The sequence below is a fragment of the Rana temporaria genome, chromosome 6 (assembly GCF_905171775.1).
Source record: "Rana temporaria chromosome 6, aRanTem1.1, whole genome shotgun sequence".
Lineage (NCBI taxonomy): Eukaryota > Metazoa > Chordata > Amphibia > Anura > Ranidae > Rana > Rana temporaria.
Genome location: NC_053494.1, coordinates 107,311,937 through 107,330,901, shown reverse-complemented (window position 1 = coordinate 107,330,901; position 18,965 = coordinate 107,311,937). Strand labels below are relative to the sequence as shown.

General features: G+C 42.1%; 1 protein-coding gene across 1 annotated transcript in view; it reads left to right on the top strand.

Moving 5' to 3' along the window:
- The window catches only part of GLS (glutaminase), a 166,768-nt gene extending 161,041 nt beyond the window's left edge, over positions 1-5,727 (top strand). Inside the window, exon 18 of the mRNA XM_040357134.1 lies at positions 3,866-5,727. Within this exon, the coding sequence (XP_040213068.1) occupies positions 3,866-4,022 (157 nt within the window). The 3' untranslated portion in view covers positions 4,023-5,727. The remainder of the gene's footprint in view (positions 1-3,865) is intronic.
- Positions 5,728-18,965: the final 13,238 nt, after the last annotated feature.

Below are 18,965 nucleotides of genomic sequence, written 5' to 3'. Positions count from 1 at the left end.
GTATAACCAGACTAAGTATGATGAAGGCCAAAAACTATTACCATTGGCTGCCCAAGCCACTTCTGACACTTTTCTCTCATGCATGTAAAAATCGACAATTTTTTTTTACTGAATAATTACTTAGAACTCCTAAACATTATATATTTTCTGGAAAGCAAAGGCTCAGGAGAATAGAATATTGGTACCTGCAATTTTTTGTGTCACATGATATTTGTGCAGCAGTTTTTCAAACCAAGCAATTGGCGACGTTTGATTGCTCAGTTCTCAGTGTTAGAGCTGACGGGGGACAGATGCAGCATCGGACCAATGCTGCATCCACCTAGGTAAGTATGAATCTGCTCAAAAAAACATACCTCGCTTTTCATTAGTTTTAGTGCATACAAATACAATACACTTGTTTTAGTTTATTTAAAAGATTGTTACAGTAAAAAGGTGTAAACCGTGGAATGGTGACAAAATACAATATTTAAAGCGGTAGTTCACCCCCCCCCCGACCCATTTTACCATCGAGACAGGCATTGTAGCGCGAGCTACAGTATGCCTGTCCCGATTTTTTTAACCCCGTACTCACCTTGTAGTCGTCCATCGTAGATTCCGGCTCCCGCGGGGAATGGGCGTGCCTATGGAGAGGGAGGATGATTGACGGCCGGCCCTGGCACGTCACTCTCCCCGAAGACAGCCGGAGTAGGTCTCGGCTCTTCACGGCGCCTGCGCACAGGCTATGCGCACGCGTCGTGAAGACCGAGCCTATTTCGGCTATTTCCGGAGAAGCGTGACGCGCCAGAGCCGGCCGTCAATCATCCTCCGTCTCCATAGGCACGCCCATTCCCCGGAATCTTCGATGGACGACTACAAGGTGAGTACGGCGGTAAAAAAATCGTGACAGGCATACTGTAGCTCGCGCTACAATGCCTGATTTTAAGGTAAAATAAAAAAAATGTTTTTTTTCCCGTCGAAAGGGTGAACCCCCGCTTTAAAAATCTCCAGAGGCAACACTTTAAAAGCCCTTACAGATTACCAGTTTAGAGTTGCACAGGAGGTCTCATGCTAGAATTCTTGCTCTTGCTATGATATTCGTGGCAATACGTAATATGCGTGGTGTGATTACATCACCGTTTACAAATGCGTATGGCAGGGCTCAAAATTTCAGGTCTTGAGCCACTAGCCAGGCCTCAAGGGTTACTCGCCACCAGTTTCCCCGCCCAACCCCTACCATGCCCTGCCGCTAATTCTGACGCTAATCACGCCCTTATGAATTATCTCTTGAAATGACACTTAAATGTTTTATGCAGAATTAAGTTACAAAAATAAATATTAACTTTATCAGTTCCCTTCAGTACAGCCTCACCTGTGCCCATCAATGCAGGCTCACCTGTGCCCATCATTGCAGGCTCACCTGTGCCCTCCATTGCAGCCTCACCTGTGCCCACCATTGCAGCCTCACCTGTGCCCACCATTGCAGCCTCACCTGTGCCCACCATTGCAGCCTCACCTGTGCCCACCATTGCAGCCTCACTGTGCCCCCACTGCGGACTCGCTGTGCCCCCATTGGTGGCCAGATCATGACCGGAGAAAGAGGAGAGCTGCGGGATCACCGAGCGGTATAATTCACTGTCAATTAACACATTACCATTTATAACGAAATGAAGGTAATTAGTCACCCTTTACCTGACAACCTTAAATATTAAATACGCCTCACCGCTTCATTGCATGATGTGGAGTGGGGGGGGGGCGAGCACTGCCGGCGGCCGTTGTTGATCGGGAGCTGTTCTCCCAGCGATCGTCTGTGGCAGAGAGCATTGAGGTAGAGGAGGACCGCGGTATCACTGAGTGTTATAGCCCGCTGTAATAGCATGACATTGAACCTTTCTCTGCTCGTTCTCACGCACAGCCCCGCCTCCTAACCCCGCGCCTGTAATAGACAGAATGCGGGTCCAATGCTGGGATGCGTTCTGTCATACAAGCGCGGGGTTAGGAGGAGGCGGGGCTGTGCGTGAGAACGAGCAGAGAAAAGTTCAATGTCATGCTATTACAGCGGGCTATACCACTCGGTGATACCGCGGGCCTCCTCTACCTCAATGCTCTCTGCCACAGGCGATCGCTGGAAGAACAGCTCCCGATCAACAACGGCCGCCGGTGGTGCTCGCCCCCCTTCTCCCAGGCATCCCAGCTCCTTGCCAGACCTAATTTTCCACTCGCAAAATGCGAGTAGGCGAGTGGAAAATTTGAGGTCTGGCGTATGGTATGGGTGTGCTTTAATTGTTTTTATTATTTTATAAAAAAAAATTCACGTCCTTTATTTTTTATCAAATATATTGCTATCAGAAGGGATGAACAACATCCTTTGTAAAAGCGTGGATCATGACATGTCCTCTTTTTGGAGAAAACTGGGGTCTATTAAACCTCATAATGTTCATAATTCCATAAAAAAATAATGAAAATTGTGTTTTAAAACGAAGTGGGGGGAAATTCCTGTAAAGTAAAGGAATTCCTTGGGGACCCCAGTTCACGAGAACTAGTGTCCCTATTGGAAGATTTCCCCACTATTACTTTTCTGGGGTCAAGCCAAAATGTTCTTTTACTTCTTATAGGAATAGTAAACAAGACTAATAGGGAGGTTATATCTCCTTTTAACAGGGGGCACAGACAGCAATGAAAACGCAGATGTTCTAACCCCTCTCCACTCCACTCCACTCTACTTTAACAAAGTCTTTAATTTTACTTTTTTATCTATTGATCCAGTTGTTATTTTTCAGCTTCCTGCACAGCTCAAAATGTGCCGCAAAAGTGGAAGTTATAGGGTTGAGACAAACCATTTACCATTGACAGGGGTGTTCACAATGGTCAGCTTTTATTCATTTATGCAAAAACATTATCCCAAAAGGGAATGTCACTTGTGTAATGTCCATCTAAATCTACCAGTGCATTTAACACTCCCCTATCTAGACTGTGGTGCTGTCCAAGGTTGCCTCCCTTGCATTTCCATAGATAGAGGAGCCACCCTAAGACAGGATGCATGTTACTGGCCAGATCATTGGGTGAAATGGAAGAGGAGGAAAAACTGAAAAATAGTGCAGCAATGATAGCTAAGGATTAGTAAGATGAAATAAATAAAATGTTTGTTTTCGAATTTAGATGTGTTTAAATATCTCCACCATGCACAGTAATTTTTCAAGTGATGACCAACCACCTTTTGGACTCCACTACCCAGATCAGCTAACCTCTAAATTAAAAAACCAAAAACCGCAAATAATCCGGTCGTCCCTATAATTAAAAACAATGTGATGGTTTGGGGGAGCCATATTCATGGAGGGACGCACAATGGCACCCTGACTGCCATTATGTATCGGGATGAAATCCTTGGACCCATTGTCAGACTCTACGCTGGTGCAGTGAGTCCTGGGTCCATCCTGGTGCAGGACAATGCCCGGTCTCATGTGGCGAGAGCATGCAGCCAATTCCTGGAGGATGAAGAAATTGATACCATTGAATGGTTACCATGCTTATCTACCCTAAATCCAATAGAACAGGGGTCCAAAACCACCGGGCCGCGGCCTGCTACCAGGCCGTTGCCTCTCGGCAGCCAAATGGATAAAGCCGCATCTGTGAACAGATGGTTCTACTAATATCCCAACTTTGATACACACACGCAGTTTAGCCCAGTTTAAAATAACACAAAGGACCACTGCACATGTCATTACTGGGTCTTGCATCCTATGCATTTTCTCAGTGTCATAGCATCTTGTTCTTCCCTTTTTACCTGTCCCATATTACCCATTAAGATACATGTAACCTGTGTCTGTGAGCTGCAGGCTATTAGCAAATGTCAGGCAATGGAAAAACAACCCTATGTTTCCGTTTGCAGATGGAATAATACTCCTATGGATGAAGCTATGCACTTTGGACACCATGATGTTGTTACAATCCTTCAAGATTACCAAAACAATTATACACCTCTGGAGCAACCAGATAGTGAAAAGGAAGAGCAGACTGTTCAAAAGAACCTGGATGGGTTGCTATAAGATTTGATCACAAAGATGACATATTTGCACATGTTGTAGAATCCTATAAAGTGTGTGTATTTTTTATCTTATAGTGATGTATATTTTAAATGAAGACTATCTTTCAGTGTTATTTTCCTTGTTGGATCCTCAGGATGGAATTTTAAAGAAAAGCAACAAAGGCATAGCCTCTTTATTATCCCCTAGAGCTGCCAAGGAGAAGCTGCCTGATTTATTTCCTTGGCATCAGTGGGTGACTTTATGCTGCATAAATGTGCTTTCCTTTTACTGTGAGTTTTGTCAAGTGATGTTTTAGAAGTAGTTGCTAACAAGTCCACAGAAAAATAAGGTGAAATGTATACAGCCTTTTCGGCACATACCTAGTCAAAAATATATTCACAATAGACTGTAATATCCATTAGTGGAAGAAAGAATCCTTTTTCTTGATAAACCAGCTAAAGTTGGTAACAATGTAACTTTTTTCCACTGAAGGGTCATCTTACTGTGTTTTTGTTGAAAATGTCTTATTTATCTTGTGATGTCCTTTCAACAGACATTGTAGTTTTATGTGCGATTATCACATGCATTTTGTGATTTCAGAGTAAGGTGTGTAACTGTTTCTTGTTTGAAGTGTAGTGTATGGTGGTTTGTATCATTTCCAGGCTGTATGGTAAAAAAAAGAAAATCTGAAAGTGGCCGTTCCTAGTAAACTGCCAAGGGAAAAATGTTATCTTAGGCTGGGTTCGCAACTGCCGATGGATGCAGGCTCGCAGCAGAGGTCTGGTGCATCCATGTTCTCCGTATCTGTGCCGAATTTTTGCCTGAATTCGGCCCTGAAACGCAGCCAAAGATGACTAGGACTCCTGTGCAAGCCAGTCGCAGCGGAGATATGTGAACTGGCTCCATAGAGGGCAAGTTGCAAACTCCTGTCATGCGAATTGGATGCGGTAAAAGCCGCATCTAATTCGCACTAGTGTGAACCCAGCCTTAACAAAATACGAAATGTAAAATACAGTTCATTTAGCATAAAACCAAAATTCTAGTTTTCAGCAGCTGACTTGGATTTTTAAGGTTTGGACTTTGGCACTGGGGATGTCCTTTACAGCTAAAGCTGATTAATCAAACTGAAGATTTCTGGATACTGATAACTGTATTCATTAATTGTGCTCTAAGCTTTATATTGGTTTAAAGAACTAGAGTAAATTATTTAATAACCATTGGAAATGTGGACATGTGCTAGTGTGAGTTAGTATTTATTAAAGGGCATTATATGGCTCCAAAGTGAAACCTTGATGGTAAGCTAGTTGTTTAGATGGAACAACCAACAAGTACCATATCCCTGGGAATTATTTCAAAATGTCAAGTGCTGTGTTACTACATAGCATATGCTGTATATAAATTATTGTTGCAATATTATGTTTGTGTTGCTTTATAAATCTCCACCCAGCTGTACCTCTTACAAAATTGTGTGCTCTTTTCTCACGGTTTCTCTGCAGAAAGATATGTGTATTCTGTGAATGTAGACTATACTTGATAGGATGAATTGCACACAATTTTTTTACAGGAAATTGTCCTTCAGCTTTTAGTGTTTCCTGTAACACTAATCAGTAAGTTTGCACTATTAAGTTGCTTATGAACAAGTATGCTGTATCTTTAAAATGCACTGTAAATCCATTTGATAAGCATTTTAGTTATTTTTGTGGTAAAGACACTCCATTGAAGCTTATAATCTCTTGTGTTAAATTTTTTTGTGATTTGAATTTATGCTTTCACCAATGATCAAGGCAACACTTGCATAATGTGTGTTAGTAATGTATGGGTAAATTGTTGCAGGACGGGGGAGAGAAAAGAAAAAAGCAGAATATTGATAACAAATTACACGTTCTATGTAAAAAGACATAAAATATATACACGTATAACTTACAACACAACTAATAGTAAAACCATTCCCTTGATCTTGGCCAATAATTTTTTGTGTAGTACTTTAGACCAGCAGTTGGCACGAAATAGCATTAAATGACCTTTAAAAATGTCAATATATCATTGCTCAAAACTTTTAGTTGGAAGTTTAATGCAATAAAGGGAAGGTGGAGATACCCAATCCATCTGTCTCCTTTGAATTAGCATTTTCACCCTTTTCTTAATCCATGATCTTGAAAGATCTCTTTGCGCAATAAAAATCCATTATAAAGTTTGAAGGTAATCTTTACCACATGTCTGTATGGCCTGAGTAATGCAAGTCATACTTTCATTAGTCACATTTCTTGCACTTAGGTTGTGTATGGCTAGTGCTAGAAACCATATTGAACATTTTACAGCAATATTTTCGAGCTTGATTTTCGCTCTGCGTGTTACTGTATGTGATGGGACCATGAGGCTTCTCATTTGTTATTGGTGTGAAGAAGATGATATAGCGACTTTTATAGAACTTGCTATATGCTGATCCCTTGCTATTAAATGAAAAACAACATTTTAAAACCTATCTATGGCAAATTCTGACTTGAAAAATGCATAAAGTGCCTGTCGGACCATAGCCTAATGCCGCATACACACGGGCAAACATGTACGATGAAACCGGTCCGCCGGACCGTTTTCACCGTACATGTCTGCCCGGGGATTTCTGTACGATGGCTGTACTAACCATCGTACAGAAATCCGCGCGTAAACAATACGCGGGGCGTGTCCGCGCCGGCGACGTGGGCGGCCCTGCCAGTTAAATGCTTCCACGCATGCGTCAAAGTCATTCGACACATGCGAGGGATGGCGGGTGCTCGGACATGTACGGTAGGTCTGTACAGACGACCGAACATGTCCGAGCAGGCAGGATTCCAGCAGGCTGTTTTAAAACAAGTCCAGAAATATTTGCCCGCTGGGAAAAGGCCTGGCGGGCAAATGTTTGCTGGAATCCTGCACGCTCGGGCTTACACACGACCGAACATGTCTGCTGAAACTGGTCCGCGGACCAGTTTCAGCAGACATGTTCGGTTGTCTGTACGGGGCCTTAGAATCTCAGTCCTGCTTAAACCTGATGCCTAGATTCAGTCTTGTGTATCAGAGTAGCAATGATAAAGAACTTCTATGGCAGAAATGTATGGTTGTATGTACAGAATAAAGGCAGAAAATAGCAACATTTTAATGATACAGTCCAAAAACCCTCAGAGCTTTAATGGAAACAGCTGTACGACAAATGTTTTAAAGTGGAGGTTCACCCAAATAACATCTATATCAGACCAACTTCTTTATACTTCTAACATGTGCAGTCCGCATTTATTTATTTTTTACGCTGTACATAGCGTATAATCTATATTTGCAATCTGGCTTCCGGGTACTTCTACCTGCGGGAGTAGGCGTTTCTATGCTGAGGAGGAATGTCCTCTGGGAGGTCGCCCAGATGATTCAGTGTTTCCGAAAGAAGCCGAACATGAAGAAGCTATATACGGCACCTGCGCAGTCAGCTCTACACAGCTCCAAGTCGGTGCGCAGGCACCATTTAGAGCCGACTCGCAGCTCTGCATGTTCGGCTTCTTTCGGAAACGCCGTGACGCGCCTACGCAAGACGGGGGGTGGGGCCTTATCCGCCAGGGGGAACTTTTTCTGAAAGGACGTCAATCATCTGGGCGACCTCCCAGAGGACATTCCTCCTCTGCATAGAAATGCCTACTCCCATGGGGAGAAGTACCCGGAAGCCAGATTGCAAATATAGATTATAAGGTATGTACAGCGTAAAAAAAAAAAAATGTGGACTGTACATGTTAGAAGTATAAAGAAGTTGGTCTGATATAGATGTTATTTGGGTGAACCTCCGCTTTAAATTAAGTTCTAAAGGTAATGGATTTGCACAGAGAAGCCCCAATCTTCTTCCTTCTGGGGCCCCCAATAGCAAGTCTCTTGCTATGGGGCACTCAAGCAGACTTGCTCCCAAGCCACGCTTTGCGTGTCCATTCACACACAGAGCTCAGCCCTGCCTCCTGCTCTTTCCTCATTTACTTACTGTTCGTGATTGACAGCAGCAATGGCTCCTGCTGCTGTGTGGGCTAATGAGAACAGAGAGACTCAAGATCCGCTGCTATCACGTACATTGCTGGATTTAGATGGGGCTCAGGGTATGTATTAATGGCGGGCTGTGGGGGGGAGCTGCACTCAGTTTTTTTTGTTTTTTTTACCTTAATGCATAGAATGCATTACGGTAAAAATCATTGAGCGTTTAGGACCACCTTAAGGCAATGCAAAGATGTTGTGCAAAGTAAAGTAACCCTTAACATGGGTTTAGATATACTATAATTTAAAGAAAATGTATAATTTACTATTGAATATGAAGTGTATTTTACCACTGTTGTACTGCAACTATACAAACCTTCTGCTTTCACCTATAATTGGAAATTCTCCCTATTGTGAGTTTACCAGTTGTTTAGTATGTGACAACATTCCATAGGTACTGAAGAAAAGGAGCAGTACATTTCAAGGACTCAACGCTCCAGTTCACTGCCAATAAAATGTGTTAATTTTCAACAATACTGAATGATCACATCCTGCTGTTGTAACAGAGAATTTAAAGGTTTAAGTGATGGTTGTGCACCTGGTGATCAAATAAAGTGATTTTTATTTCTTTAATCTAGTTTTGATTTAAATATATGTATTCTTTCCAAACTAGGGTAACCAAAATTATTAGACCCTGAATTCTAAAAAGCATTATAAAAATACACAAAACAGTATATGGTTTAAGATTTTGTTCAGAGTGTAAACAAAGATGTTGGTGATTACCTAAATAAAAATTAGAGTAGACAAACATCTCAAAATTGCCCACTATACAATGCTTAGGCATTATGACAGACAGAGTGTGGAAGTAGGGCATGAATAGTAAATGTAACCTGACTTGCAGGTATTTATGCAGGTGGTCCTCATATAAAGTGAAATTTGGACTTTTGTTTTGCTGGAAGGAAGTTGGTGCCTGAAGTTTTCACTCTGATTGCAGGTCTTGATGGGGGACAGGTACCTCTATAACACCCAGCAGCTAATTTCTACTCAGGGCCACAAGCCCAACATAATTTATTAGTACTGGCCTGAGGGGAAAATGCCCCACTGTCCACCACTAAGATAGATAAACTTTCTGAACACTGGTGAGGATTCTGGGAGTGGGAGAGAAGGCTGAAGCACCAGTTTTCAAGCTGAAGTTTTATATCTGTGCCACAGGTTTTCAGGTATACCCTGTAGTAGAAAAAAACAGATGTGTTCAGGCAGGTTGACTGCCACACTTTGTGTTGAATTATATTAGATCCAGCAACAAGGACGTAAGGCGTGCAACCACTGTTGACCACATGGCTGCATGATGCCTGTTTAGACCCCCAATCGTCACATTTTTATGTTTGTTTATTTGAAGTACCGTATCTGCACATTATTTATGTGCTTTATGAAACTTCAGATGATATGAAACACTTGGGATTGCTCCTACTTGAGAAAATGTCTATTTGTTAATTGGTCAAATTGGGTGAAGTTAAACCTTTGTTTTACAAACATTTTATTAGGAATGTTGAAGAAATACAGCATAAACAAGGAAATTAAAGTCAAGTAATGACAAATTAAAATATAGTATTTTACCATAAAACTGAAAAAAGCCTAGATATGCGTGTACACACGCTCGAAAAAGCCTAGATATGCGTGTACACATGCTTGAAAAATCCGACAACAGACCGTTGTTGGCGGAAAATTTTAAAGCATGCCATCCAACATTTGTCCGCAGAAAATCCTAACAACAATTGTCCGCTGGAGCATACAAACGGTCAGATTTTCCGCCAACAGCCTGTCATCACACAATTCCCGACGGAAAATCGGATTGTGTGTACGAGGCTCAACTCTGAAAGATAGGAAAGCCAGTGGGTGACCTATCCACATCTATGCATAAACAAAATATTATATATAAAGTATTGGGTGGGTTGAACCTTTGTTAATGTGTAAAAAAAACGTATACATGTATATAAAAAATACCTGAAACACCACTGAAAAGGTTGCTGCGACATGTCTGGATAGTAAATCACACATTTAGCAGTCTACAGCCAATGATTGAGCAATATCCCTCCACTTTATATTTCTGTCAATAGCTGTCACAAAACCCCCGCATTGTTAATGCAATAAACCACTGCCCTTATAACTGCCCTTACCCTATGGCAAAAAACATACCATTCTTTCTTAATAATGTCAGTTTAATTATTGAAACTCTGTATGGTAAACTCTGCACTGATACTTTTATCTGTAAAAACAAATAATGTTTGGTCTTTTAGAAATAATATTCAGTAATCTAGGTAAAATAAAATGCTGTTGTCAGCAGCACTTGCTTAATACTAAATGCATAAAACATATTTGTATAGGCAACAAAATAAACTGTAATAAATGAATATTGCATATGGAAGCTTCAACTAAAAAATTAAAGGTGGTTGGTAAATACTGTCCTCTTACATTTCCACACGATCTATTTTACATACAGGTGATTACATAATGCAATGTATTGCTATAGTTATCTGGTAGGACTGGTATTGAATTGATATTTAACCAAAAGAAGCCAACTACTCGGTATCGTCCAAAATTGTAAATAATTTATTGGCTACGTGGAAAAAATCCAGTGAAAAGGCAGGCTTACACATTTCAGCTAGAGAGCCTAAATCAGCTGCCCATTCATTGGATTTGATCATGTAGCCAATAAAGTATTTTCACTTTTGGATGGTCCCGAGTAGTCGTTGTGTTTGTTGGATAGAGGACCTGTAGGGTGTTCTGTTCCCCCAGCCTGAGCACCGGTAATCCAGCTCTGACAGTAGATGGTCGAGCACTGCTCTCCTTACATATGTTGCTGTATTAAATTGATATTAGACTTTAATGATATGTCATTTGCGGTAATAGTATGATTAGTTTGCAAATGTTTTACAAATGGGGGGAAAAAACAGGTCTTTATTTAACTTGTGCAATATATAAAGCTGTGCTAAGTTTAAAGAATATTTATTCAATTCCTATTTTATTTTTATTTGTATTTGTATTACATATTTGTAATTGTATCTCAAATCAAATCTTATTAAAGGGTATAGACAGTGCTGAATGTATTGTTCAAATTTATGTTTGAAATGCAAATGGTAACAGTGCAAAACATTTTATTTATTTCATTTATTCTAGTGTTGCTTTTTAATGCATAATAAAGCAATGTTAAAGCCAAATGTTTGAAGTTCTTTTACGTGACAGACCTGATCCCTACCATTGTCAGCTTTGTTTGAATTGAACAATCCATGCAAAAACAGTGGATTAATTTTTTGTTTCACACTCTGTGAATATCTGCACAGTAATCATTAGGAATTTAATTTTACTATACTGGCACACTGTTGAAGAAAAGGCTGCTGTATAACGACAATGTACATAAACCACAGTCATAAGATTACCACTAGCACCAATATGTCTACGGAACATAATAACTTCAAACCACATCCTGCCACCACCAGGACAGCAGACATAACTCCAAGCTGATTAACCACTTGAGTGCTAGCCTGTATATACCCCTTCATTACCAGGCCAGTTCAGTTTTCAAGTGCTGTGATGGTTTAACTATTGCTTAGCCGTGCAAAACTTTATCCAAAAACATATTTTATCTTTTTTTTTTTTTTTTTTTTGGACAATAGAGCTCTATTTTGGTGCTTTGGTGTCCCTGCTTAAAGCCAACTATACATCATACAACTTTCTTGTTAAATTTCCTTTAGATTTATCTTCAACTTTGTAGTGCAAGGGCCTTGCCTATTCATATGATTTTGGTAAATCTAAAGGAAGATTGTACAAGCCAATTGCATAATGTATGGCTAGCCTAGGTTTAGCCAAATAATAATAAAAGAAAAATCTGTGCCCCCTGCTGGCTTCTGCTGTATTTAAATCCCCCACCCCCACCCCCCGGAGTCAGTTGCATAAGGGACACATCTCGTTAATAGAAATTTCCCTTGTGCTGAGATATATATATATATATATATAGTGTGTGTGTGTGTGTATATGTGTGTGTGTGTGTGTGTGTGTGTATGTATATATATATATATATATATATATATATATATATATATATATATATATATATTACACACACACAAAATGTAAAGTAGTGAGTGTACAGCTTGTAGAACAGTGTAAATTTGCAGTTTCCTCAATATAACTCAACACGCAGCAATTAATGTCTAAATCACTGGCAACAAAAGTGAGTACACCCCTAATTAAAAATGTCCAAATTGGGCACAAAGTGTCAATATTTTGTGGGGCCACCGTTATTTTCCAGTACTGCCTTAAAGTGGTACTTAAGGTTAAAATTTATTTTTAAAATAACAAACATGTCATACTTGCCTCCACTGTGCAGCTCGTTTTGCATAGGGTGGCCCCAAACCACGTCTTCAGGGGTCCCTCTGCAGCAGTCTCGGCTCCTCAACATATCAGATAACACCCCCCCCCTCGGAAGCGCTTTCCTAAGGGGGTTACCTTGCGGGCGCGCTCCAGAGTCCAGCATTTGCGTCCATAGACACAAATGCCGGACTCATGGGATGCATTAAGGTGAAAAAACAGGAAGGTTTACAACCCCTTTTACCCTCTTCGGCATGGAGTTCACCAGAGTTTCACAGGTTGCCACTGGAGTCCTCTTCCACTCCTCCATGACGACATCACAGAGCTAGTGGATGGTAGAGACGCTCAATAGGGTTTAGGCCTGGAGCCATACTCGGCCAGTCCAAGTATGGGCACCTTGGAGGTGTGTTTGGGGTCTTTATCATGTTGGAATACTGCCCTGCGCCCCAGTCTCCAAAGGGAGGGGATCATGCTCTGCTTTAATATGTCACAGTACATGTTGGCATTTGTGGTTCCCTCAATGAACTGTAGCTCCCCAGTTCCGGCAGCACTCATGGAGCCCCAGGCCATGACACTCCCACCACCATGAAATATAAAGTGCTCCATGCAATTTTATAGTGCAAAACATATAAAGTGCATCCATATAGCCATATGGTGTGTTGAACCTGTGCAACTTATGCAGTTGGTGTAGAGCTTGGTGACGCTCCGTGCTTCCCTCCAATTTCACCAATGACTAGGACTGTTGGATGTATTCTGTGTATAGATGTATGACACTGGAAGTGATCTCACACTGGATACACACATAGTGGGATGTAGTGAGAAGAAACAGAGCCACTGAACACAACACACACGCACACCCTCTAGTAAAATCTATGGGAGTACTAAGATGGTGGTACCATCACTTTCGGTGGAAACAGGAAGTGATTGAATTCATACTCTGCACTCATTGACAGTAGTAGGAGTTATCAGGTGTAGAAGTGGGACTTAACACATAAAAGTCAACCAGTCACGGGCGCCCCCAGCTTCTGAAGACTCCCAGTGGCAGGGACGAAACGTGGCAAGCAGAGGAGACCAAGTGATGATTGTTTTCATGCCAAGGTGGCGCTTTTTTTGCACGGTTTTAAAGTTTTGATGCAAGTGTAATAATTTTGTTTATAAATAAATTTAGCAGTATTGCACTATATATCCTTTCTCTTCATTACCATACGTCCTATATGGGTATCCGACCACCAGAAAAGTTTGGAAGGGAATATTCATACCTGGATATAGGATATACCAGACGTCTAATATATCTGTGGAAGAAAGGTGATATTTTTAACTACACACAGAATACATCCAGCAGTCCTAGTCATTGGTGGAAGGCGATATTCCAACCCTAATACCAGGCATATTTAAAGATCACTGTTGGTGAGTGGGGAACCAGGAGGGGAACACGGAGTGTCACCAAGATCTACACCAACTGCATAAGTTGCACAGGTTCAACACACCATATGGCTATATGGATGGACTTTATATGATTGCACTTTATGTTTTGCACTATAATGGCACTGAGCATTTTATATTGTTAATTAACACTTTGATATTGATTATATTAATGTAGGCGCTTTATTATTTATTGGAGCAGCGCTGAAGTATAATATTTACATTTCATTCACTTGTTTTTTTTTTTTACCTTGCACTACAGCAGCAGCCCAAAATACACATTTGTATTATTTTTGTAGTCGGCAGAAGATTCATCACAAAGACTTAGGACTGTTGCACACTATTCTCCTGTTTAAGAATTGACTTTTTTACTTTTTTTGGTATTTTTGTGCATTTTCGCACGTGTTTGCGCGTATACGCGGTAGCATGTTCTCACATTGGTAATGACAATGATCAAATCTATGCAAATTTGCATGCAAACATGCACATTTGCGTGCATGGGGTGTAAATTAGTTAGTGAAGGGGGGAGTGGAGAGTCTGGATATATTCTAATGACTGCAGAGAAGTTTGTGGGGAGGAACAAAGGGGGCGGGCGGCTAGATGTCTGTATGAGTGAGTGTGTCCGAATGCAGTGCAGGAGATGTCTGAGCCAGAGCCCCGTGTTACTCACAGGCGCTGTAATTGCTCAGGCCTTCCTTCTGCATGCAGTGTCGACTCCATAGCAGTGACTGAGTGATGGTCGGGAAACCGGAAGTAACATCACGGTTGCCATGAAAAGCACCGCCCACATCCTCAGGTCCCCGCCAATCAAACTCGGACAAGGAACAAAGTGTAGAGCGGGAAGTGTTAGGGGCACATCGCTTGCTCCCCGAACTCTCCCTAAACCCTGGGAAGCTTCCCATAGACCGCCGTGGATCTGGCACCTGGTCACTCCTAAAGTGAGCGTTTTTTTGTTTTTTTTTAGAATAGCTTGGGGGGGCAATGCCCATGTGCCCCCTATGGACGGGCCACCACTGTACTGGATATCTCACAATATTACACAGCAATCCATCATACAGAAGTTTATTACCACAGAGTAAAAGTTTGTCACTAACAGGGCAGCCACTATGTGTAATCTCTTTTCAACTAGCTTTTTTACATCTACAGTGCCTTGAAAAAGTATTCATACCCCTTGACATTTTCCACATTTTGACATGTTAAAAACGTAAATGTATTTTATTGTTGTTTTATGTAATACACCAACACAAAATGGCACATAAGGAAGTGGAAGGAAAATTATAAATGTTTTTTCAAAATTGATTACAAATAAATATGTGAAAAGTGTGGTGTGCATTTATATTCAGCCCCCCTGAGTCTATACTTTGTAGTACCACCTTTTGTTGCAATTACAGCTGCAAGTCTTTTAAGGTATGTCTCTACCTGCTTTGCCCATCTAGAGAGTGACATTTTTGCCCAGTCTTCTTTGCAAAATAGCTCAAGCGCTGTCACATTGGATGGGAAGCGTCTGTCAACAGCAATTTTCAAGTCTTGCTACAGATTCTCAATTGGATTTAGGTCTGGACTTTGACTGGCCCAGTCTAACACATAATTATACTTTGATCTATACCATTCAATTGTAGCTCTGGTTGTATGTTTAGGGTTCACCTACTGGAAGGTGAACCTCCGTCTCAGTGTGTTTGTCATGGATATGTAGTATGTCTGGCAGCTTACCTTTTTCTTCATGTGTTCATTAGAGGCCAGACTCTCTTATCTGGCTGCCTTTATCATCTCTCCTCCCTGTATGGCTCCACCCCAGGCCATCCCAGGAACTCTATATTAACCAGTTCACTGCAGGTCTGCTTTGCTGATCAACGTTGTTTGTTAGCATTGTGTTCCTGCTTGCCGTGTGCTACATTATTTCTGTGCACCGATTTTGGCTTGTCTCCGACTAATCCTGTTTGCCTCTGACCCTTGGCCTGTCCCTTGGTTATCCTCGTCTGCCTGTTGCCCGACCTCGGCTTATCCCTCACTTTCTTTGTGTCCTGAGTGGCTGCTTCCCCTCTCTCCCTACGGAGAATGACCTAAGGGACTCCGGAGGCCACAACCTGGATCCAGTTGCAGTGAAGGTCATCCTCACCACTAGAGGCTCTGGTGAATACCAGCTGGATCTTAGATTCCGCCCCCTGGGGAATCTTGGGCTCAAGCTTCCTGTAGGGTCCCTGTTTGTGCCCCAGTGAACCTTTCCTCCATATCCACTCTGTGGTCCATCCGCAGCAGTCTGCTATAGGGTTCACTACCTTGTGGTGCACCCCTGACTCCAACGGGGTGCACTTGTCATCTGGCCACAGGTGACCTGACAGTGTTTTGCAGACTCTTAACAGGTTTTCTTCTAAGATTGCCTGTATTTGGCTCCATCTAACTTCCCATCAACTCTGACAAACTGCCTCCATCAAAAATGCCTCCATCAAATTGCCACCATCAAAATTGTCCCCATCAAATTGCCCCCATCAAAAACTGCAATCAAAATGCCCCATCATATTACCCCATCAAAAATGCCTCCATCATATTGCCCCATCAAAACTACCCACATAAAATTACCATCATCAAAATTGTCCCCATCAAATTGCCTTCATCAAAATTGCACCATAACATTTGTACCATCAAATTGCCCCCATCAAAATTGTAATCAAAATGGCCCATCATATTTCCCCCATCAATAATGCCTCCATCAAATTGCCCCTATCAAATTGCCCCATCAAACTGTTCCCATCAAAACGGCCCCATCATATTGCCCCCATCAAATGTCCCCCATAGAAATTGCCCCCATCAAACTGCCCCCATAAAAAAGCCTCCATCAAAACTGCCCCCATCATATTGCCGCCTCAAACTGCTCCCATCAAATATGCCTCCATCAAAACTGCCCCCATCTTACTGCCCCATCAAAATTTCCCTCATCAAACTGCCCCACCAAAACTGCCTCCGTCAAAATTGCTCCCATCATATTGCCCCCTCAAAACTGGCCCCCATCAAAAATGCTTCCATTAAAACTGCCCCCATAATTGTACTCTATTATAAATCATTAGTGTGGCTGTGCTGTCCCCCGAGCTCTGTATGTAATCAGAGCTGAGATGCTCCAGCCGCCTCCCCCACCGTCCATCACTGTGAATTGATGACACACATCTCCCAGGAGGCATTGCAATCCAGAAATTCCATGCAATCCGCCTAATTCAAATTGTGTTGAGGTGGGCGTGTTTTATGTAAATAAACCATGACCCCACGTAAATGACGTTTTGAACGAACGGCGCATGCGCCGTCCGTGGACGTATACCAGTGCGCATGCTCCAAATTACGCCGCAAGGACTTATTGGTTTCGACGTTAAAACGTAAATTACGTCTAGCCCCATTCACGGACGACTTATGCAAACAACGTAAAATTTCTAAATTTGACGCGGGAACGACGTCCATACTTAACATTGGTTAGGCCAGCTTTTTGTTGGACTAGCTTTACGCCTGAAAAAGCCTTACGTAAACGTTGTAACTTTACTGCGACGGGCAATCGTACTTTCGTGAATAGGCGTATCTCCCTGATTTACGCATTCTAGGCGTAAATCAGCGTACACGCCCCTAGCGGCCGGCGTAAATAGTCAGCTAAGATACGACGGTGCCCGCCGTCGTATCTTAGCTACATTTAAGTGTATCTCAATTTGAGAATACACTTAAATGTACGACGGCGCAGATTCAGAGTTATGACGGTGTATCTACTGATACGCCGGTGTAAAGCTCTCTGAATCTGGCCATTAATGTTTGGAGGTTGAGTGAGTGAGAAACTTATATAGCGCAACACAGTTCTAAGTAATTTTCTAGCAAAAAAAAAATAAGATTTTTAACTGGTCCAGCGATGTGGGTGCAGGAAGCTTTGCTTCTCTCCCTCTCTGAGGCGCCAGCATTCTAACTGTTTGCGCCCGGCTGTGGCTTCACAGCTGGGCATGCACTGCGCATTTAAGAGCTGTGCTGCGCGCTGTGAATGGCCCGGCAATCTTCTGGGGCCTGTGATGTGTCCCAGAAGATTTCAGGGAAGGAGCCAAGTAGTCGGGGAAGGAAGTGGGAGCTGGGTGCCTGAAAAACCAGGTACCCACTCCTCACCCAAAAAAATACAACATACAAACTCTATGGCTGAACTCGCATTGCACAGACCTTGCATGTCATCGACACTGCAACGCGGGTGTGAATCACATGCGATTTCTGTGTTTGCATATGTGTGAACAACTAGTTAATAGTTTAAGGCTACATGCACACTGGAGTTCATAACCGTTTTTTTGGAGTTTGGGCGTTTTTTTTTTAAAAGCCCATAAACTCCACTCTATGTTATCCTATGTGTCCATGTGTTTTTGGATGTTTATCAGTAGTGAAGTTTATGGGCTGTTTCCTGAACGCCCTAAAATCGCGTTCAAGAGCAGTCCTGGAAACGCCAAAAGGTGTTAAACGAGGGTTAACGCTGTAAAAGAGCGTTAAGCCTAATTAGGTGTTTCTCTACCTCTATTCAAAATCAATGGTTCCCACCTCCTTGTGACGTCACCGTCCCATCATGCCCTGGGACAAGGAGGCGGGGCATCCAGATGACATCAGCGGTTAGCCCCGCACCATGCCAATATAAGTTGTTGTACACCACACACGCGGCATTACAGCGGGAGAGAGCGTTGTGTCAACATGGGAAGAAGAGAAGGAAGGAAGAAGACAACAGAGAAGACCGGGTAAGAGCTAGCAAAAGAGCGGGAAAAAGAGCAGAAGAAATCGGAGGAGAACCTGCAGAAGACACCGGACAGCGGGAGAAGAAGCGGAGAGAGCAAATAAGAGGCCGGAGAGGGCAGAAGAAATCGGAAGAGACCCCCCGGAGCTGCTTAAAGGATCACTAAAGGCATTTTTTTTTTAGCTAAATAGCTTCCTTTACCTTACTGCAGTACTTGTTTTAATGTCCTCATTGTTCGTTTTTGCTTTGATGTTGCTGTAAAACTGCTCTGATCTCCACACTTCCTGGTTGTCTATTTCCTTATAACCATAGTACTGGGAGCTTTTCACGATGGTCTAAGCTGTCATTACTGTGTGTCTAAAACTTAACAGAACCAATCAGATTAATTTTAAAAACAAAACACTGCCCTGGATTTGTTTGTTTTTGTTCTGTGGGTCTCTTTACTTTACAGAAACATGAAACCAGTTTAA